The sequence below is a fragment of the Apium graveolens genome, chromosome 2, assembly GCF_009905375.1.
Source record: "Apium graveolens cultivar Ventura chromosome 2, ASM990537v1, whole genome shotgun sequence".
Classification (NCBI taxonomy): domain Eukaryota; kingdom Viridiplantae; phylum Streptophyta; class Magnoliopsida; order Apiales; family Apiaceae; genus Apium; species Apium graveolens.
Window position 1 is genome coordinate 11,774,708 of NC_133648.1, and position 23,406 is coordinate 11,798,113.

At 34.1% G+C, this 23,406-nt stretch overlaps 2 protein-coding genes across 5 annotated transcripts; both read left to right on the top strand.

The window, feature by feature from the left end:
- The first annotated feature begins 1,137 nt into the window (after positions 1 to 1,137).
- On the top strand, positions 1,138 to 7,725 carry LOC141706955 (biotin synthase, mitochondrial). The gene is made up of 6 exons (XM_074509863.1): positions 1,138 to 1,501; positions 1,794 to 1,973; positions 2,970 to 3,076; positions 4,140 to 4,345; positions 6,196 to 6,335; positions 7,272 to 7,725. The coding sequence occupies exons 1-6, from the start codon at positions 1,274 to 1,276 to the stop codon at positions 7,578 to 7,580; spliced, it is 1,170 nt and encodes a 389-aa protein (XP_074365964.1). The 5' UTR covers positions 1,138 to 1,273; the 3' UTR covers positions 7,581 to 7,725.
- A 333-nt stretch (positions 7,726 to 8,058) lies between these two features.
- Positions 8,059 to 13,568, top strand: LOC141706956 (phosphoglycerate mutase-like protein 1). Of its 4 annotated transcripts, XM_074509867.1 has the most exons (11): positions 8,262 to 8,354; positions 8,991 to 9,048; positions 9,155 to 9,231; positions 9,420 to 9,527; positions 10,017 to 10,096; positions 11,030 to 11,192; positions 11,740 to 11,814; positions 11,933 to 12,021; positions 12,442 to 12,561; positions 12,943 to 12,987; positions 13,073 to 13,568. In XM_074509867.1, exons 3-11 carry the CDS (start codon positions 9,166 to 9,168, stop codon positions 13,158 to 13,160), a joined length of 834 nt encoding a protein of 277 aa, XP_074365968.1. In that variant the 5' UTR covers positions 8,262 to 8,354; positions 8,991 to 9,048; positions 9,155 to 9,165; the 3' UTR covers positions 13,161 to 13,568. The 4 variants fall into 4 exon arrangements, with proteins under 4 accessions (XP_074365966.1, XP_074365967.1, XP_074365968.1 ...); XM_074509865.1 differs by lacking the exons at positions 8,262 to 8,354; positions 8,991 to 9,048 and adding an exon at positions 8,059 to 8,207; XM_074509866.1 differs by lacking the exon at positions 8,991 to 9,048 and having other exon boundaries at positions 8,214 to 8,354.
- The last annotated feature ends 9,838 nt before the right edge of the window (positions 13,569 to 23,406 follow it).

The following is a 23,406-nucleotide window of genomic DNA, read 5'->3' on the forward strand; positions in this document are numbered from 1 at the left end:
ATCTCCATAAGAAATGCTTGGGCCAACCTTCTCCTCAAATTCTGATAGCATAGATTTTTAACCATTCATATGTCCTGAGCATCCACTGTCCAAGACTAGAGTTTTCCTCCTGTTACCCTGCAATCAGTAATTTGAATCAGTTAGTGTTTTTAAGGACCCAGACTTGCTTGGATCCTTTGGCCTCTTTAAGTTTGTTAACATATGCAACATAAGATTTTTTATCAGAGTTTATGTTAACATTCTTACTATCAATATTTATACATGCAGAAACATATTTTGCTTTAATTAAAGAGGGTTTCAGTTTATAATAATCATAATACAAACTGTGATACTCTTTACATGTATAAATAGAGTGTCAAACACTACCATAATGAAAACAAGGACTCTGTGGTTTATATCTAACTGTTCAATTCCTAAACTCTGATTTAGAAATAATAATAAGTATATCTTTATTCTTCCTATAAGAATTAGCAAGATGATTAGTGCTATCACAGTTTGAACATGCATTTCTAGGTGCATTAGGAGGAGTTACATAATTTCCATTCTTATTAACACCTACCTTGCCATTCCTATTTTTCCTAAACCTTTTCTTCTTGTCTTTCATGTGTAGATCCTTCAGCTTCTGCTTAAGCTGTTTCCGAGTCATTAAACCAATATTTACTGACTTTGTGTGAACCTGTTCACTCTTATCAGTAATTAAGTTTGATCTAGGTGCTGAGATTGTACCTTTCTCATGAATTGATTTGACAGTATTAGCACTTAGATTAAACTTAATTGTCTTTATTGGAATCTTGTTCAGTTTGACCTTATTATCAGTTTTTATTGGTGTTCTCTTAGTTTCTTTTCCACTTTTCTTATTAGAATTAGATCTAGCAGAATATCCTAATTCTAATCCCCAACAGCCATTCTCAAGAATTTCCTGAGTTGTCTTTCCTGAATTAGTCCAAAGTTTAATAATTTCTCTTTTTTTAGCTAACTCCTTCTCTATATATACCCGTATGACGCACAGTTATTGACACGTTTACAGAGCTAGTTACGAGTAATTAATCAATGGTACCAAATGTTTTTTTTGTCAAGGTCATTGACCAATTAGTTGAAAACACACAAAAATATTAAGGAAATAAAATAAAAGAGGGATAAAAATGGAAAAAGAAGTACAAAGAGAGAGCAAGGGCGGATATAGCAATGGAGTAAAGTAGGTAGGTAGGTGTAGAGTTGTTCTCTGTTAGTTAATTTATTAATTTAATATTTCAAGACATACGTGAATTGTAAAATGATGATGAGAGGAGCTGCGGTGTTAAAGCGCAGCAGCAGCAGCACTATAAGCTTGTTGTTAATCTCCCCATTATTAACAACCACTAGAAGCTACTCTTCATTGTTACCCTCAGCAGCAGCACAAGAAGCTAATAGAACTATACAACAAGGTCCTCGAAACAATTGGAGCAAAGACCAGATCAAGGCCATTTACGACTCTCCCATTCTCGATCTCCTCTTTTATGGTGTACGTTCTCGATTTCATAATTTAGTTTCGGATATCTTATAAGTAACTTATAAATTATAAAAAAATTAAATTCTCGTTTCGTATATAAATGAAAATAACTATACTTATAAGTAAATAAATAGATGAATGCATTTCTGACTAGTGAGTAACTTATAACTTATAAGTAAACTTATGTATATATTTGTGACTTGTAACTTACAAGTGGGAGATATAAGTAACTTGTAAGTTGGAGACAATTGAACTACTTATTTATTTGCAAGTGTTAATAGTGAATTTTTTGTTTTGTTTGTAGGCTCAAGTGCATCGACATGCTCATAATTTTAGGGAGGTGCAGCAATGTACACTGTTGTCGGTTAAGACTGGGGGATGTAGTGAGGATTGTGCTTATTGTCCTCAGTCTTCGAGGTATGATACAGGTGTCAAGGCGCAGAAGCTTATGAATAAGGATGCTGTTCTTGATGCGGCACATAAGGTGTGGTTTCATTTTTCGATAGCTCCCCATTTTTGAATTGTCTATCCGTTATTAACCATTTAATGATGAATTTATAAGAATTGATATGCTATTTTTGATTCATTTTCCGATAGCTCCCCATTTTTGAATTGTCTATCCGTTATTAATCATTTAATGATGATATTTATAAGAATTGATATGCTATTTTTGATTGCGTGGCTTCACAGTAGACAAGGTGTCTATGGATTAAGTGAGTTTATGTTGTGCAGTACAACTTATTAGAGAGGTTATGCTCGTATCTTGGATTGTAGGTCTCTGTTGCATTTTAAGCTTTATATGCAGTTAGGGGTAAAGCTTTTATCCTCGATTTTTTAACGTCATTTGTGAACTTTATTCTAATGTCATATGTTTAAGCTAAATGCGGGCACATGTACAGACCCCAAAATATTTGGATTGCGTATAATTTTGTCATGTTATCTTAACCAATTGAAATTATATATGTATTTAACGTATCCCCTTTTTATCAGAAAAACATTTCCTACTATTTCACTTATATAATCTTGAAACGGGTATATGATTCCATTTTTAGATCATACAGTTGCCACAAAGTCGTTCTGAACTTTTCTTTCACTCAAAGGTATATTTATTATACCGATGCCATTTCTATCATATGTTTACATCATATTAGGAACTTTTTTGATGAATGTATTGTTTTTGAAAAGTTCTCTTTTTTATGAAAAGTAGTTTATTTTAGGTTAGGGGTTGTATATTCGTAATCGGAAGAAAAATGAGTTATGAAACTAACTATTCCTCAATTCCTTCGTGCTCAATATTACATTTTGACTTTATTTCCTGCCTGGACACCCTGTTAGCTACTCTAAGAGTATATAGTAATGATTGTATAGCTATACCTTTCCTCTCATGCAACTAATTTGGATTAAAAAAGCACTATTAATATTTGATATATATCACCTTTCTGTTTTTTTGTTAAATTTGGATCTTCACATACATTTACAGGCAAAAGAAGCTGGAAGTACTCGTTTTTGCATGGGTGCTGCATGGAGAGACACTGTAGGAAGGAAGACCAACTTCAAGCAAATCCTTGAATATGTAAAAGAAATAAGGTAATCAGCTAAAGTGATCAAATGACATATACTCATTAATCAGGATGCATATCATTGGAGGAAATCAAAGTTTTAGCACCATTATCGGCTACACTATTGCGTAAATTGTACTTGTATGTTTCAACTGAAAAGAGAAATTTAGATGATCAAGACCTTGACTACCAAGCTTATCAGACCTTTGCCAACTAATTAAGTAATCAAGATCTTTATAACAATAGTATGATTCATCTTTATGTGTATTTACTATTAGAGCTGGTTCTTAATGAAAGATGAAAACTCATATAAGGTTAGTTAATTGGCTTGCATCAAATTATTGTGATTTTTTTTTGTTATACATGAAACTATTTAGAGTTGCTTTCCTGGGTAGCACAGTGATCAGATGTTTTAGAAGAGAACTGGTGCATTGTGTATTTGACTTGTGACCCTCTTAGATATATGTAGCTGATGCTTATAAAGAGGTTATTATCACTCTTTGATATAAACACAGCTTGAATTATTTTGTAGAATTATAAGATATTAAAGGTTTCAAAGCAGTAATTTATGAATTGATGAACTCTGATGTGCAGAGTCATAGGCTGTTTTCTATTGTGGATAAGAAAGTGCCTCTGTGATATATGCTGGAGTTAGTTTAATCTGAAAGGTTTTTATTGCTTCTCGGTCTCAGGTTAATTCAGAATACATAAGAATTAGTTTTCCAGTCCCTTGAAGTTACAATTTGCTTAGAAAATGTATTTGGGATGGTACTAGATTGTTAGAAGTGTAGGCAAAGCCGCAAAGTGGGCTGTGATGTTGGTAGATGTCGTTTTAATCTGCCTGCTCTATCAGAATTAAAAGCTATAGAAATATGTGTTTTGTAGTTTATTTCAATAATTGTTCAGTTTACTTTAAATCCACATGGTAACTTCCTTGCCAAATCATTCACAGACAATCTACTACTTGTTTGATTGACATATAATGTAAAGTGTAAACTATAATTAGTTTTTCTCTTGCTATTGCACAGAAAGTTTGTGAATTTACTAATGTAGTTTAGCATGTCCTTAACCTAAATACATGTTATCTACAGGGGTATGGGGATGGAGGTTTGCTGCACCTTAGGAATGATTGAAAAGCATCAAGCTGAAGAGCTCAAAGAGGCAGGGCTTACAGCTTACAACCACAATCTTGATACCTCGAGGGAGTATTACCCCAATGTAATAACCACAAGATCATATGATGAACGCCTAGAGACTCTGAAGCATGTTCGGGAAGCTGGCATTAATGTTTGCTCAGGTAATATCATCATTTTTTTTAAAAAAAAACTATCTGCAAACTAGTGTCGTGGTGAACTTTATTATTTTTTTCTGGGTCAACTAGATTCAAAGTTATTCGACTTTGTGTTACTTATACTAGAGTTGGTATAATAACTTTGCATAATTGTCCAATTGGTTTTGCCATGCCAATGTTGAAAAAGATTTCATTTAATGTTGAATAAAGAAATGTTTTTAGTAATAGTAATAATTCTAGCCGTCTGGGAGAAGCACAAAAATGCATTCCTGATCTGCACAAGATTTATGTTTTTTTAAGAATTTTAAGAATATCTGTCTGCATCTGTGTTTTTACATGAATTCTTGTTGAACGATAATATCTTTCATAATATCTTTCATTAGAACACATATCTAAGAATTCTCAGGGATTTATATGTGTATACTTCCTCATTCCCAAAGGTTTGGTGATCTTATTCTATCTGCAGTGTCTAGTGACCTATTCAACTAGCTGTTTGCTTTTCTTCTGTTAAATAGATTGCTACATTACAGACCTCAGTATCACGTAGAAGCTAACTAATTCATCTTTTAGCCATGTATACCCATATGATATTCAACCATCTCATCAAAAATTAACCATCACTTGCAGAGTCAGAAAACAATGAGCTGTTCGGTAACAAGTTAAGTGATTGAATTAACTTAATCTTTTGTTACATAATTTTGACCTTAGAATTGGTGCTATATAGATATCACACCTTAGTGTAAAGACATAATAGTGGAACCCAAATAAGTGGTATAGACATTTAGGACACATGACCAAAAATTAGGCAATACTCTTAATTGTGTAGTGGTTTTGTGTTTCATGTGCATCCGTGTTAATATTTTTGCATGCCTATCTCATTGATAACCAGTACAAGGTAATAAACACTTCATACAACAACTTTGGAGTGGGTATCGAGAATAATTATATTATGCAAATTGAAATCAATTAAATGTAACTCTCACCCACCTTGTTAGAATTTTGAGTGCGGTGAGGCAAATGGGCAACCCACCCCGAGCCACCTCCAATGGCGGGAGCCTTGCTCTAATCTCGGTTATGGGGGGAGAATATGTGGCACTATAATACATATATAGATATTTGTACAGGTCAGCATAATTTTTTTTAGCACTCGTACACACATGCCTCCACTGAGACTCCTTCGTGTTACCAAGAGAAGAAGCGCTATCCTCCAGGATACAATGCTATGGATAAAGAGGGGGATGCTGCAGTATATTTTTGTTTCCCAAGAATTTGCGGTGGATATGAAATAGGTGCCCGTGGCGCGGGTATGGATTTATATTTTCTCTTCAGAAGATCCACCCCAAAATAATATAGTATGTGTATATTTCGTTATTGCTTATATCTATTTCTTAACTCATATTTAAAATAGTAATTTATAGATAAAACGCAATATCATAAATCAAAGTTGCCTATACTTTCAATATGTAAAAAGCCTTCTTCCATTTCAAATCCTTCTTAGTACCTATTATTTCACTGTAGCAAATAGATATATCAAACGGAGAGTGGTGGGAATTGGACATGGAGAATCCTAATATCCCCGTGGGGTTAACTATGGGGGTTGGAGAACGTTTCTTGCTGGCTGCAAGGACACGGGGCGCAGATAGGGCACGCAAAAATACACGTCTCACTGACATCCCTATCCATTTTCTTGCTTTGTTGTGTCTTGGTTCACTGTTTCGACTTTTTGTATCTTTAGCAGTATTCCAAATACATTGTGATTATTTGAACAAAACATAGTATATTTGGCACAAGTAAATTTTTTAACTTAATTTTAATGTGACCATGAGGGATAAGCTACTTTGATAATTTTGTTATAGGAGGTATTATTGGACTTGGAGAAGCAGAAGATGACCGAGTTGGTTTACTGCACACTCTGGCAACACTACCTACTCACCCAGAGAGTGTCCCCATTAATGCGCTGCTTGCAATGAAAGGCACGCCTTTAGAAGAACAAAAGGTGAACGCCTTTTCCGTTAAGATGCATGTATCTGCTAGCTAGAAATATATCTTCACCATTCTATTGTTTTTCAGTCTGTATGTTTTCTCACTTGTCAGAAAATTGCATGTTAATAATTGTATATATGAGGCTTCTTGATAACAGAATTTCGATCGAGCATAAACATGCCAATATGTTATGAATTGTTTAAGCCAATAACTTCTTTACCTTGACATAGAGCTTGTTTGTTTGCCATTCATTTACCTAGGAAAAATGAAATTACCTAGGAAGTACATATTGTAAAGTTATTTGGTTAACATTCATAAGGGAAGTGGAAGTTCCAATGAAGTTTGAATGCCCACATAAGACAGGAAGTTACTTACCCAAACCCTCTTTGGTAACTTACACTTTCTTTGCATGGGAAGTTGATACCCACATGCAAACCAAACACATTTCCTACTTCCTAATAATAACAATTTTCGTAGTGAATATAACTCCCATAGGACATGATTTCTCATGGTCAACCAAACAAGCACATAGTTATTGGTACAAGTCAACTTCTTGTATTCTGTTTGCACTGATATGTTGCTCTTGAAGATCAGGAATTGACCAACCTTTTTACTCATTCTATTGGTTAATGATAGTCTTCATATGTTGCTCTTAAAGAGCAGGAAATGACCAACCTATATACTCATTCTATTGATTAATGATGTAGTCTTGATGCATTACTCTTTGGTAGTTTTGATACGGACTTGTATTAGTTGGTGATCAAGATGTCGAGTAGAAACATTTTATTTGCTCTCTGAGCTTTTTGGTGTCTTGGCAGCACCTCTCAGATATAAATCTACGCCACTTATAAATTGTCTTTACAAATGGCCTTAAAAGATTAGGCCTTCCTCCATTTTTATTCTTCAAATTTTGGTCCGCTAATTGTTTATATTTCTTTCCTAATCTAAGCCGGTTGAAGTGTGGGAGATGATTCGGATGATTGCCTCGGCTCGTATTACAATGCCAAAAGCAATGGTCAGGCTGTCTGCTGGCAGAGTTCGATTCAGTATCCCTGAACAGGCTTTGTGCTTTCTTGCTGGTGCAAATTCAATTTTCACAGGCGATAAGCTGTTAACAACACCAAACAACGACTTTGATGCTGATCAACAGATGTTCAAGCTGCTTGGACTTATTCCGAAGGCTCCAGATTTTTCTAATGACGCAGAAGGGAAGGATTTCGAAGCAGAAAACTGTGAAGTTGCTGTTTCCAATCAGTAAAATATTCCTGAAAAGTAGTTAATGTATTAACATAGTCCTGGTGTATTATGAAATGTTGCATTTGAGCCTGGATAACATTTAAAAAAAGTCGAAGTTGTCATCAACTTTTAGATTATCAATTTTTAGCTAAACACTGTTCCTTTAAGCTTATCAATGTTTAGCTTTTTAATAATTAAATTAAGTAATTCTTAACTGACAAATAACAATTATTTTTTAATAGTACTCCGTATTAAGAAATAAAAAATTAAAATTTAAAAGTTCACTATACGTTTTCTATAACAAATTTAACTTGAAGAAAAAGCCAAATCATATTTTTCTGAATAATTCGGCCTATATATCTTACAAATCAACCTGTTTAAACAAATTTCAGCAATTGGCGAGAATTAACTTAGGAAACGACAAGAAATAAGTCCGTTAAGTTATACAAGTTGACTTGGCTACTTGATAGAAGCCGCATGATAAGCCATGACAGCCATTCAAAAAGCAACAATCAGACCGCAATACCAACAATAAGATACTACTTCAGATACGATAGAGTTTTATAAGTGGAGAAAAACACGGGGAATGCACGGAAAACAATGCAAATCAAACACGGCTCCATGACTTCACTTCTAACTACTATTTCGGGTAATAATAATAATTTATTATTATTAACACCGAATACAAATACTTTGTCATATTCCCTATGTGATTCCGCATCTTCTTTTATTTCTCTCAACACCAATCACAAACGTTTCTCTTGTTTTCCCACTCTTCGATCTTCTTCCTTTTCTGGTAATGTTTTCATATTATTGCACATTTATATTTATAGATTTTTGATGCGTTTGTGTATGTTGTGTTATATATCGTGTTCGTTGTGGATTTTTACGTGTTATGAGACTGTCTTTTTTCATGTTTTGTTGTTCTTTGTTTTCTATTTTCATGCCTTTGATCTGATCTGACTAACAAGGTTTGTTATGCTATTTCGATGCGTGCCAAATCTTTTTAGCCTACAAACTCTACTAAAAGTGTTACGTTATAAATCAACCAAACTTACCCTGTATATCCCGATTTAACTGTAATGCTGGATAGGTAATATGAATCGTATTAATATTTTTGTTTATATTGTTTATGAATCATAGGTAGATTTTAATGTTTAGATTATATGATAATTGTATTCACATAGTTTGCGAATCATTTGTATTTGTTGATTGACAATGAGGTTTATAGAGTTTGTATGTTAAAATGGTTTGTAGTGGAACGCGGCTCTATTTATATGTTGGATATGTTGTTATTCTTAATACTTTCAGGGTTGTGGTGTGTTGATAATCAATTGATTGTTCCGAAAACTACTGTATTTTATTCATGAATTACTGGGCAAAAAGGGTCAGATAGTTGTTAATTGACTTGAGTACAAAATATTCTTTTAAGTGTGTGGTGAAGAGGAAACTAGTTTGTAGAGGGGATTAACAATTTGGGGCTGGAAAAGGTATTTGATTGATAAGATGCGTGATGTTTTTGTTGCGTGATTATATAGCATTTTTAAGGTGTAATTACCCTCTATCCTTTCTGAATTAGCTTTCTTATATGTTCAGTGGTTTCTGAAATGGGCTCGAATCCTCTTCCTGGCACTAGTGTATACCCTTTGCATCGGTCTAAAACTATTCACCTGGTTCGTCCCTCTATCATTCCCCTATATGATATACATTTTGCGTCTTTAACAATATATTATTGTATGCTGGGCTTTCTTGATGTGAAGCTACGATATATTGGATAGAAAGCATGATTCTATTGTTGAAACTTGAAAGCAAAGTGCTTCATATAAACAGGAGTATGTATATGTTGCTATTGTGTATGCAGGTGAGACATGCTCAAGGAATTCATAATGTAGCAGGAGAAAAGGACCACAGTGCCTACTTATCTCAAGAACTCTTTGATGCCCATCTCACCCCACTAGGCTGGCAGCAGGTAATGTTTGTGATTTTGTGAAATGTGATTTGACTGCTTCCTGTTGTAGACTCTCGGTTCAATTACTTGAAATGAAAAATAATTAAGCATTTAAGTTTACAGTTCTAGAGTTCATAATGTGAATATTACTATGTTTATCTGTATAAGTAAATAATATTGCCTAATTCTAGGGTCTAGGAGCGCCTGGTTTACATCCAGCGATTGTTTAGCAAGAAAGTTTACATCCAGTGATCGCTTAGCAAGAAAGAAATAACAATTGCAATTAGAAAACTTAAATTCATGGTTCATATTTTAAATCTGGATCAACCACATTTACAAGTGTTTCTTGAATTGGCTGGATATGATTATGTTACCATTACTGAAATTTCGGTGGGGGCTATAGCCCTTCATCCCATGCTTAAATATTTATTATAAATTTGTATGTCGTGGTCTATGTGATCTACTTCCCATCAAGAGTAGTGATTTAACTATTTTGATGCATTTTAACAGGTGGACAATCTTCATAAGCATGTTCATGCATCTGGGGTCTTTGATAGAGTTGAATTAGTTGTTGTTTCACCATTGTTAAGGTACCCTGCTCTCACTTGTTTCTCTAAATTTGAAACGGTAAAACATTAGCATTAATATGGGTTTTACAATAAACATATTTGAAAATAATATGATATTTTCTCTATTCTCTCGTTAAGTTGTGGAAGCTAATAAAAGAATAGGGTATGATCTACCAACTAAGAACTATCTAATAAACTTAACTAGAATTCAGTCCCTAAAGGAGATTATTTGAGCATCTCACCATTTAACTACTTATCTGAAGATGTACCACCGTGTATGCAGTTTCTGGCTAAAATTTACAAAAAGATTTATCTTTTTATGTGGCCTTCCCATTGACAATTCTATCCACGCACAAACAAAACTTATGTTGAATATTGATCCAACTAGGGACTTCTAAAAAGTAAAAACACATTTAACTTGGCTCGTTCTTTCTTTGCTAAATAACGACTATGCCCTTGCCTTCAGGTTTCACTACAGCTCCACCTCTCATTCTTAGCAGGAACTTAAATAAAAGAGTTTATTTTGGTGAACATTTAAAAATGTTCGGCCACAGATTACTCATTCTTACTGGATGCTTCATTTTTTTTGTGGCATCATATCTTTGTGATTTGGAAGAGAACCAATCAATTTTATTAAATTTCCTGTTTGATTTTTTTTTTCTTCTGTTACGGTTACAACAATATTACTGTTATAAGATAACCTAACTAATTTTTATGCAACTCTTTGGTCAGTTACACTTTTGCCAACTGCCATTAGATTCCCATGTGGTTCATTGAAACAGCCGAATGCACATAGATAGTTTCTTTTTTTTTGTTTTAACTTGTTCTCAATATAAGAGTTCAATTCGATTATTTGTGTTAGGAAGATTGAGCTAAATAATATGCATTTAAATTCATCTATACTGTCTTCTATTAACTTTTTTCTGGTTACATATACTAATAATTACATTACAGAACTATGCAAACAGCAGTTGGAACTTTTGGGGGTGAAGGTTGTGCCGATGATACCAATGTACCTCCACTAATGACAGAAAATGCTGGTAACAGTAATCGCCCTGCAATCTCAAGTCTGAAATGCCCACCTTTCATTGCTGTAGAGCTTTGCCGAGAGCATATGGTATGTGATATAAAAAAAACAATAGCTTTTTATTCCTCTAATGTATAAGACTACATCTATCATCTGATTTCCATTTCTTCCAAAGCATTATTTTATACACAAAATGTTACCACTTCATAATAATCTTATATTTGATAAACAATATGTTACTGACGCCTTCATTATACTTGTATTGTATATCTCAAAAAACTCCCTTTAATTGTTTGGCTGAGGTATCATAAAACGTGGTTATCTGAGTTACCTCAACTTGTTACTGAAACTAGGTTCTAGTTGTCAAAATTAGTAACATTTCAATTTTTTTGAGTTTATTTTACACTATTTCAGAAATTCCTTATCTTATAAATCTGCTTCAAGATGCTTTATTGCCATACGTTTACGTTTGCCTGTTTAAATATTTACAATTGTTCACCATGTTATAGTTTCCGTTTTATAAGAAGGATATATAAATAAGAGCTTGTTACCAATTTTCCTCAAATAAAGAAACATTGAAGTGTGCCTCTTATCTAGCTTTTGCATTTGGGTTGATCACACTTGAATTGCAATGCAGGGAGTTCATCCATGTGATCAAAGGAGAAGCATCAGCGAGTACAGACCCTTGTTTCCTGCTGTCGATTTTTCCTTGGCAAGTGCTCCCCTACCCCCACCAAGTTATCAAGTGTCTAGTTTATTTTCTTTGTTAATTATCCTGACTCGATCTACTTCTCAGAGTTGCAGACTGATATAACTTGACTTCTATGCAGATTGAAAACGAAGATGACATTTTGTGGAAAGCTGATATTAGAGAGAAGAATGAAGAGGTCGCTGCCCGAGGAAAGAAGTTTTTGGACTGGTAAAGTACTACTCCTTAAATATGATTATCTTTGGATTAAGTAGCCAGCAAAGAAGTTTCTGCCTCAAAAGACTTCTAGCTGTATATCTAAGCATCTCATACCGTGTTTGAATTAAGTGGTCAGCAGAGTTGTCTCAAAAGACTACCAGCTGTGTATTAGCATCTCATACAATTTTACCATTAGCACATTTTTTTTTACAATGGATGTACTTCTGAGGATTTTAGTATAAGGCAAATTGTGTTTTACAAGGCATCTTGATAACTGATGCTACTCTTTTCTTCGTTTGCTCCTTCTCTGTAACATTTTTGGAATACTTAAATTAGTTGTAGACCTTTGGATAATGGAAAATGTGTAATAGGATTTTCTCAGAGTGTTATTAATTAGTTAATTTATCCTTTCTTTTGTTTCGATTCAATCAGGTTGTGGACGAGAAAGGAGAAAGAGATAGCAGTTGTTACCCACAGTGGATTTCTTGTTCATACTCTGAGGGAATATGGAGATGATTGTCATCCTTCCATCAAGAGTGAAATGGGCACATTGTAAGTATTCCGTGACACCTATTTTATATAACACAAGTACACAAGATTCTTTGATGTAACTTTATAAAATACCAATCAAAATTTAAGCCCTTATGTTTGTAATTTAGGCTGTTTGTAGTCTTGTACGATGATATTGCAAGATTTATGGTATACAATATGAGATTACTCTTTGTTTCCGGATACCAACTCTTTAACATATAGATTGCTTCAACACATCTTACGATGCATTCACTGCTAACCTCCTTTCATCAAAATTTCCCAACCGAATATAGTTTGATGGTTGAGACTCTGTTTAGTGCATTCTTTGTTAAAATTAGTTCACCTGACTTGGGTGCTTGCTATCTATATTACTGACATCGATCGTTTATATTATTTACTCAGCTTTAACAATTGTGAGCTTCGTTCAGTGGTCATTGTTGATAGAAGGTTAGTGTTGGCTAACATACAAATTACTGATTTTAGTTTTTAAATTTCAACTACTTACCTGCATAAGATATCTTGGATTTTGCAGTATGATAGGATCAGATTCTTCGACAACAGACTTTCCTGGAAAAATTCCTGCTGGGGCTGATGTTCCAAGTGATACGGCTGCAAATTGAACAGTCTTCCAAGTGATAGTTGAGGGTTTTATTTTTCAAGATACTTTACAATATTGATCAGTAGTTTGACACTAGTACACATTGATTGGAAAAAGGAAGCAAGTGATGAAAAATAAACAATAGCCACATCTGAAAAATCATGAATTGTGTTGCGGTTATATCGAACGCCTAAACGGACGCCAAGCTATTTTGCAGTGATGAGTTAGATGGTAACTACATCTGAAAAAACATGATTTAGCTGGTTCGATTCAACTATATTGAACATTTGATAAATTTTAGATAATTTAAAAAGGTTACGGTTTTCTTTAATACAAATACTTTTTTAAGACAAGATCCTTGATTTTGCTTTCTGTAATTTTGCCTGGCAACTGAGTGACTCATAATGAGTTAATTTTGTTTCGATTTCTATCATGAAGTAGTTCTCATCTTTTTCCAAGTTTCAGGCTAAAAGTTTACTTAAGTAGCAACTGTCCAGCGTTTTCCTGTAGTTAGTTTACACCGTTTGCACTGTGTTAATTTATTTAAAAATCTATAATATCAAAATTTCTAATTTTTACTTAGCAAAAAAAAATTCTAATTTTTACTCAAAAAATTTAATTCAAATTATTGAGTATGATATTTGAGTAAAGATTATAATAAAAAATTATAATTATTATACGATTTCAAAAAATTGTTATTTCATTAAAATATATTATTGGGTCGTATGGGAAATAGGGTTACTCAGTTGAAATCAATATAATTAAAAAATGGGTAAAATAATAAATATAATATTATAAGTCATATAGAAGTAAAAGAAATAGAAGTAAAAGAAGAATACAAATTATACATTCACAGTTATAATGAAATTCAAAAAGGGTGAAACAAAAATAAAACCAAACTTAATAGGTAAAAGTATAAGCAAGCAAAAATAAAACTAAATTTAATATAAGATAAGTATAAGATAATAAAAATAAAATAAAATTTAATAGAATCATAATACATGTAGAAGTATAACAAAAATAAACGGTGTAATCAAAAGTTTAGTAGAATTAAAAGACATATAAAAGTAGAATTATAAGATATACATACGTGAATGAATAACTGAAAACAAAAGTTAATGGTACCAAAAATTGGTACAACTAAAAATTGATGAAATCAAATTTAATTATACTATTTAAAAAGGGGTTTCGTGTATTAATAATTATACTAGCCAATAACCCGTGCGATGCTGTTTATTTTAATTAATCGTTATTTTATCATTTTTTATTTCAAATAGTATTGATATTATAGACAAAGAAAAAATCTCATTATTATATAAAATCATTATATTAATCAAATCAAATCAAAGTAATTGTATTTGTTTTGTTTTTAATTTCATTTTAGTCAAGGTTGCATTTTATTTTTTTAGCCCGAATGAGTATATTTTGTTTTGCACTCGTAAATAGTATATCTTATGTTTTACCTGAGGCCATTATACTTATGTTAGGAATATGTTGTGAACTTGATGATAAGTTAAACAAATCACCTTAATAGATTTAACTTAGCGAATTTTATAGCACTCGACGGATGATCTATTATAGTCCCGATGGATAAACCTTACAGTCCCGACAGATGACAGATTAACATCCATCGAGTGAGTAGCTTGTGTAATAATAAGAATTGTAGCACATTTCTGCAAACAATATGAGTCATGTTGACTACTAGTGGATATGCAGAATATGTTGATTAATTGTAAATATGAGATGTCTTGTAATTATGTATAAGTGAAATGGAGTCAAGTGACAAATAGCTACCCGACGGATGATCAACAAAGTTACCCGACGGATGATCAACAAAGCTACCCGACGGATGACAAACATGTACCGACGGATGATCAAATTCAAATATCTGTTGACAGTGACAACATAGTCACATGCGTTGGGTGTTTGCAAAAGGAATGTGGCAGCCTGTTAAGCAGGAATTTGAGAACAAAGAAGCATTACCATTTCCATGCAATTGTGAAGATATTCAAAGATGCTGGAATAGAGTAGTGAAACAGCATGGAGTTAGACTAGATATGTTTTGTTTTATTATCTTGTCCTATTATCATGTAAACTTGGTGATATATAAACCAAGTGTAGCTAGTAGAATATTCAACTAAGCAAACACATTTTAAAGAGAGATAGAAAAAGCTGTACTTGTCAAGAATTTCTCTGTAGTTTATTTGTTTTAACTTGTAAAACAACTGTGAGCCATTCTAAGCTACACAGAGTTCTCAAACTGATATATATATATATATATATATATATGGTGGATAAATTCAAATCCACTAGAAAGTTTTAAAAGCTTGTGTTTTTATTACTTTGTATTTTGATTTATATAACTCTTTCATTCCGCACTCTGCAAATCAAACACTTATATATATTCAGTTATAACAGTTTTTAAAATCATGAAAAAGTAGCCAGAATTACATTCAACCCCCTTCTGTAATTCTTGTTGTATTGTTAGGGAATAACAATTGGTATCAGAGCAAGCTCTTGAAGTACAAAGAGTGTAAAGATCACAACAAACAGCAAGATGAACAAGAAGGATGTTGGAGTCAAAATTCCATTTCTGGACAAAGATAATTATCACCACTGGAAGGTGAAAATGCACCTACATCTTCTTTCCCAATATGAGGCCTATGCGGATTGCATAGAGAGAGGTCCCCATGTACCAATGAGAGCTGCAATTGGCAATGAACCATCTGTTCCCAAACCTAGGCATGAATGGTCAGATCCAGATATTGGGCACGTCAGGAAAGATAAGAAGGCCATGAACATTTTGTTCAATGGAGTTGATGGTGATATGTTTGATAACATCATTAACTGTAAAACAACCAAAGAGGTTTGGGACACAATCCAGATTATTTGTGATGGTACTGAGCAAGTAAGGGAGAACAAAATGCAGCTACTGATTCAGCAATATGAGCATTTTCACTGTGAAGGAAGTGAGTCTCTCACTGATATTTTTAGTAGATTTCAAAAGTTACTAAATGCTCTGAAGTTGCATGGAAGAGTCTATTAAACAAAAGACTCTAACCTCAAGTTCCTTAGATCTCTTCCAAAAGAGTGGAAGCCAATGACATTTTCATTGAGAAATTCTCAGGATGACAAGGAGTTCACCTTGGAGAGACTGTATGACATCCTATAAACTTATGAGCTTGAAATTGAGCAAGATGAGAGGATGGAGAAAGAAAGGAAGAAAGGAGGGTCCATAGCACTGGTTGCTGAGTTAGAGAAAGAGAAAGAGATGAAGGTATAAGCTGTTGAGTCTACATCAAAGGTCTGTGAAAGTAAGGGTAAAGTGCTAGTAGCTGAAAATGAAGATCAGTTGAGTGAAGATGACATGGATGATACTGATGAGCATTTAGCATTCCTATATAGAAGATTTTCCAAGCTCAAGTTTAAAAAGAATTTTGGAGCATCCAAGCCAAGTAGAAACATGGTGGATAAATCCAAATTCAAATGTTTCAAATATGGCTTGGCAGGGCATTTTGCCAATGAGTGTAGAAAGTCAGATTCTAGCAAGAAGAAGTTTGAGCCTGTTGATCATAAACAGAAATATTTTGAGTTGCTCAAGCAAAAGAAAAGAGCTTTCATTACATAAGAAAATGACTGGGCGGCTGATGGATTGAATGAAGATGAAGAAACAAGTTATGTCAACCTAGCCCTAATGGCTAAATCTGATGAAACAGAAATAAGTTCTTCAAGTAATCAGGTAATCACCACTAACCTAGCAAATTTATCTAAAGCTGAGTGTAATGATGCAATCAATGACATGTCCACATAATTATATCACTTGCGTGTTACACTTAAGTCCCTCATTAAGGAAAATGCTAAAATTAAAGAAAATAATTTATTTTTAAGTGAGAGGAATAATGTGCTAGAGTCTCAGTTTATTGAATTTAAAAAATTGAGAATTGAGTGTAAGATTGCTAAGGACGAATTAACTGAGTCCTTGAAGAAATAAGAGATTTTAAAGAAGCAGCTTGAATGAGAACATGAAGTAATTAAGGCATGGAAATCATCCAGAGATGTCCATGCTCAAATCACTAAAGTTCAAGGTATTGAGTCCTTTTGTGATGCAGCCTGGAAGAAGAGTAAGGAGAAGCTGGAATCCAATTTGGTTGAAGGATTATTGACATATGCGGACTCGACGGATGATGAAAATCATCCATCGGATAATCAAAAGGATTATCCGTCGAGTGACAAAGAGCCACATCCGGTGAGTAAACCTGTGAGCAAAGCTAAGCTAGCCAAGTTAAATGAGAAATATGGCTCAGTTTCTAAGAACTTTATTCCAAGAGAATCAAGTCAAATCAGGAAGGAAAAGAAAGTTAATGTTGGTCATCTGTTCATCAAGCAATTAAATGACAGATTATAAAATATTGAGGTTAAAACATAAGCTAAAAAGAAAAACAATAGAAATGGGAAAGTAGGAATTAACAAACATAACAACTACATACCTGGCAAATATGCACCCAGAAAAATCTGTGTTAAGTGTGGCAGTGTTAATCATTTGTCTGTTAATTGCAAACTGGCTATGCCTACTTCCATGTATGCACCCTCTTCTTTCCCAACATGACTGTCATGCCTATGAATGCTATGTCTGCTCAGAATATGAATGCACAATTCGCTAATATGCCATTTGCACCTAATCCTTATTATATTGTATTTAGTATGCCTCAAATGTCATTTAGCATGCCTTACTGGAATAACATATTTGCAAATAGCATGCATTTTCCTGTTAATCAAAATGTGCATGACAAATTGTTTTAATGACTGGTTTCCAAGGTCCAACTCAAATGACTAAGGATGAATCAGAATTTCCCAAGTCAAATGAGATCAAAACTAAGAAACCAACGAAGAAAGCTAACAAGGCAGGACCCAAGGAAACTTGGGTACCAAAATCAACTTGATTTGATTTTAATGTGTGCATGGAAATAGAAAGAATCTTTGGTATGTGGATAGCGGTTGCTCAAGGCACATGACTGGAGATTCTACCCTGCTCACTGAGTTCAAGGAAAGAGCTGGACCAAGTATTACTTTTGGAGATGACAGCAAGGGTTATACTGTGGGATATGGCTTGATTTCAAAAGACAATGTCATCATTGAAGAGGTTACCCTAGTGGATGGTCTCAAGCATAATTTATTGAGTATCAGCCAGCTTTGTGATAAGGGCAATTCAGTAACCTTCAATTCATAAAACTGTGTTGTGACAAACAAAAAGAGCAACAAAGTGGTTCTCACTGAAGTGAGAAAAGGAAATGTGTATCTAGCTGACCTTAACTCATCTAATACAGAATCTGTCACTTGTCTTCTCAGTAAAGCAAGTCAATATAAAAGTTGGCTATGGCACAAGAAGTTGTCCCATCTAAACTTCAAGACCATGAATGAGCTTGTCAAGAAAGAACTGATTAGAGGTATTCCTCAAGTGGAGTTTACTAAGGATGAATTGTGTGATGCCTGCCAGAAAGGAAAGCAGATCAAAGCATTATTCAGAAAGAAGCTTGATTCAACAATTGAAGAACCTTTGCAATTGTTACACATGGATTTGTTTGGACCAGTCAATGTGTTGTCTATCTCAAGGAAAATATTTTGCCTAGTAATTGTGGATGATTTCTCAAAGTTCTCTTGGATATATTTCTTAAAGTCTAAAGATGAAGCTAGTGAAATCATCATCAATCACCTAAGGCAAGTCAACAATCATCCTGATTTTAAAGTAAGAAGAATCAGGAGTGACAATGGAACTGAGTTCAAGAATTATGTGATGAGGTCATTTTGTGAAGAGAATGGGATTATGCATGAATTTTCTGCAGTAAGAACTCCACAACAAAATGGAGTAGTGGAAAGAAAGAACAGATCCCTTATTGAAGCTGCAAGGACAATGCTTGAAGAATCAAAGTTACCAACATATTTTTGGGCTGAAGCTGTGAATACTGCCTGCTACACTCAGAATATCTCTTTGGTTAATCAAGCAAAATGTATGACACCCTACCTATTGTTCAAGAATAGGAAGCCAACTCTAAATTTTCTTCATGTCTTTGGCTGCAAATGTTGTATCTTAAGGAATCAAACTGATCAACATGGAAAGTTTGATGCTAAAGCAGATGAAGGAATTTTTGTTGGATATGTTGTGGGAAAAGCATATAGAGTCTACAATCTAAGAACCAACATTGTTGTGGAATCAATACATGTTGTGTTTGATGATAAAAATATTAAAGGACTGCAAGATGGAGATTTCCATGAAAACCTCAAGTTTGATAATGTGGAGATGGTTAGTGATGACGGTGATGATGATAGTGATCAAGAAATAGTGAATAAGGATAATGTAGAAAAGTCTACAACTAATGAATCACACAATTCAACATCTGTCAAGTTGTAATGCTTCATCCGTCGGGAGACAATTTGCCTTATCCGTCGGGAGACAATTAGCTTCATCCGTCGGGACACAAAGTGCATCATCCGTCGGAATATTAAGAGAAGCTGAAAGTCAGAATAGATCACCTACCAGAAAGTTCCCCTTTCTCAAATCAAAGATTCACAAACTCAGGGGGAGTTTCTTATAATCGAAACTCAGTCACACATCAAGACAATAATGAGGCCTCTTCATCTAGAGCTAATCTACCTCAATAAAAAAAAAGACTAAAGATCACCCTTTTGAGCTCATCATTGGTGATGCATCTTCTAGAGTTCAAACAAGGAGAGCAACTCAAGAAGAATGTCTATATAACAACTTCCTATCTAAGGAAGAACTAAAGAAAGTAGAAGAAGTTTTGTTGGATCCTGATTGGATTTTAGCTATGCAGGAGGAGCTAAACTAATTTGAAAGGAACAAGGTATGGAAGCTGGTACCCAAACCTAAAGGAAAGAATCCATTTGACATCAAGTGGGTATTCAAAAACAAGATGGATGCAAATGGCATAGTGGGCAGGAACAAAGCTAGATTGGTTGCTAAGGGATACTGTTAACAAGAAGGAATAAATTTTGATGAAACCTTTGCTCCTGTTGCAAGACTTGAAGCCATCAGAATTTTCTTAGCCTATGCAGCTCATGCCAATTTCAAGGTCTATCAAATGGATGTCAAAAGTGCCTTTCTGAATGGAGATTTGGATGAGGAAGTCTATGTTAGTCAGCCTCCTGGTTTTGAAGATCCAAAATTTCCAGAATATGTCTACTATCTTTTGAAGGCACTTTATGGACTGAAGCAAGCACCTCGAGCCTAGTATGACACTTTATCAACGTTTCTTTTAGAAAATCACTTCACAAGAGGTACTGTTGATAAAACTTTATTCTTTAGAAATGTTAATGGCTCTAGTATACTTGTTCAAATCTATGTAGATGATATTATATTTGGCTCTACAGATGAAAAAGTTTACAAAAAGTTTGCCAAATTGATGCAAAGTAAGTATGAAATAAGCATGATGGGAGAACTAACTTACTTTCTTGGTTTACAAATTAAGCAAGTTAGTGATGGAATATTCATTAGTAAAAGTAAATATATTCATGATCTTTTAAAGAAGTTTGATCTAATGGATTGCACATCTGCAAAAATTCTCATGGCCACTGCAACTAAGCTTGAATTAAACACTACTGAAAAGTCTGTGGATATTTCAAGCTACAGGGTCATGGTTGGCTCACTTCTGTACTTAACATCTAGTAGGCCAGATATAATGTTTGCTACCTATCTTTGTGCTAGATTTCTGGCCGATCCTAGAGAATCTCACTTAGTAGCTATTAAGAGAATTTTCAGATATCTCAAGGGAACACCAAAACTTGGCATTTGGTACCCTAGAGATTCTTGTTTTAATCTGACTGGTTATTCAGATGCAGATTATGCAGGTTGTAAAATAGACAGAAAAAGTACAACAGGAACCTGTCAATTTCTAGGAAACAAGCTTGTGTCCTGGTTCAGTAAAAAGCAAAATTCATTTTCTACTTCTACAGTTAAAGCTGAATATATTGCTGCTGGTAGTTGCTGTGCACAGATTTTATGGATGAAAAACTAATTGCTGGACTATGGTCTACAAGTGGATATAATTCTCATTTTCTGTGATAACATAAGTGCAATTGCCATCACTGAAAATATGGTACAGCATTCAAGAACAAAGCACATAGACATCAAGTACCAGTTCATTAGGGAACATGTGATGAATAGTACTGTGGAACTTTATTTTGTTCCAAGTGAAAAGCAGCTTGCAGATATCTTTACCAAGCCACTTGATGAATCCACCTTTTCAAGGTTGGTAAGTGAGTTAGGTATGCTTAATTATTCTTGAATTATTTCAGATATTTTTGCAAGTTATAATGCAGCCATAAACTTAATTGATTTTTCTGTAATGGATGAAATTTTGGCTAAGTCAAAATTTACATCCCGACGGATGTTCATTATCCATCGAGTTTGATCATCCGTTAGACTATTATTTGTTAGTAAAAATCAATTACTTTTCTGGATTATTTTATAACCCAACGGATAATTGATTTATCCTCATCCGTCAAATTGTCTCAATCTTAGCCGTTAAAACTCTGAACATTATCCATCGGGTATACTTACAGTTTGTAAGTATAACACGACGGATAAGTGACAGAATTTTTACAGTTTATTTATTTTTAAACGGCTATTTTGGGCTATTTTGATTGGTTACTTTACTTCACTTTATTATTTTTGACAGTTTATTTCTGAGATAGTATAAAAGCAGAATTCATTTTTATACAACTCTTTTATTATTCTCAAATCAATTTCTCTAACTTCCTTTCCTCTCCAAAGCAAATATTCTCTCTGCAAATTTCTCATTCTCTAACAATGGTACCAGTAGTCAAAATTATGTCTCAATCTGGATATATCTATGAAAAGAACAACTTTGTAGCTCTTGTGAATAAGGAGATTCCTCAGTCTGGAGACTTTTACAAGATAATGGATTTTGTGAAGAGCTGTAAACTCAGTTATGCTATGCTGGAATCACCCACAATCTACTGTGAAGTTGTGGAGGAGATATGGACAACTGCCGTGTACAACTCATCTTACAAAACCATAACTTTTACACTTAAAAGGTAAGCAATTTTGCATCAATAGTGACATTGTCAAAACATGCTTCAGAATTTCAGATAACACTGCTACTGTTCCATACACAGATACTGATATATAACATGTTAAATTTTATGGGCTATGCACTTTCTACTTCTAAGTTAAGTGAAATTAGGAGGCTAGGTCTTGGAAAGGAATGGAGCTATCTATGTGATGTGGTAACTAAAGTATTTTCTGGTAAAATTAGCAATTTTGATTCTGTTAACATCTCCATGCTTAACATGATTTATATGCTAGTTACTGATAAGTACTTTAATCTCAGTGACCTGATCATGTTTGAGTTAGGTTACAAGTTAGGAGAACTTAATAAGAGAGGTAAAGGTGTCTATTATGTTAGATTCTTTATGATGCTTGCTAACCATCTTATTGAGAATATTGATGTTGAGAACCCAACCAATAAACTGAATTGTTGAGTTCAAGAAAGGGGAGTCATTGCCGATCTCAACAGGGAAAGTCACCACAAAGATGTGCCCCTCCTATACTTTCCAATCATGGAGGGACCTCAGGTAAGTGAGGTAAGCTCCACTGTCTCCACTCTTCTAACCTCACACATTTCTTTGCGTTCAAGTGTGGCTATGACATCTGTGTCAATGACCTAACAGATGCCTACCCAAGCTACCAAATCAACAATCTCAAAATCCAAAACTAAGAAAACCCCCTCTGATTTCTTTCAAAAGAAATCAGTTACAAAATCTACTAAACACAAAGAGGGGAGTGTGAAGGAGAGTGAGCAAGGTGAGGGACAGGGTGAAAACCAGGAAAACCCTAAGGATAAGGTTGGTGAGTTTAGTGTACCCAAGCCTAGCCACACCACAGTTTCCAAATAAACTGTGGTTGTTAATAAGGATATAAGCTCAATTCTAGTTTCATCCTCCTAAAAGGATGTTACTATTAAAACAAGCTCCCAACCAGGAGCACATGCCAAGAGGGTTAGGGACACAAGTTCACCACAGACTTATGCCAGAATGAAAAGATCAAAAACCCTTAGGGATGTACAGGGAACATACACAGTGCAAACTGGTGCTAAAGACCCAGTCACTGCACCATCTCAAAGTCAGATTGATGTGGCTCCAATAAATATGGAGTCACAGCCAAAATCATTAATAATTGAAGCACCTGAAACACCAAATTCACCAACACACTCACTGGATGTTTACATGAT

Excerpts from the sequence above, each read along its gene's own strand:
- LOC141706956 (XM_074509865.1), top strand. The coding sequence starts at position 8,159 with ATGCAAATCAAACACGGCTCCATGACTTCACTTCTAACTACTATTTCG. Across the intron at positions 8,208-9,154 it reads ACTTCTAACTACTATTTCGG|TGGTTTCTGAAATGGGCTCG; the intron begins GTAATAATAATA and ends TTATATGTTCAG. Across the intron at positions 11,815-11,932 it reads CTGCTGTCGATTTTTCCTTG|ATTGAAAACGAAGATGACAT; the intron begins GCAAGTGCTCCC and ends ACTTCTATGCAG.
- LOC141706955 (XM_074509863.1), top strand. The coding sequence starts at position 1,274 with ATGATGATGAGAGGAGCTGCGGTGTTAAAGCGCAGCAGCAGCAGCACT. Across the intron at positions 1,502-1,793 it reads TCGATCTCCTCTTTTATGGT|GCTCAAGTGCATCGACATGC; the intron begins GTACGTTCTCGA and ends TTTTGTTTGTAG. Across the intron at positions 1,974-2,969 it reads TTCTTGATGCGGCACATAAG|GCAAAAGAAGCTGGAAGTAC; the intron begins GTGTGGTTTCAT and ends ATACATTTACAG.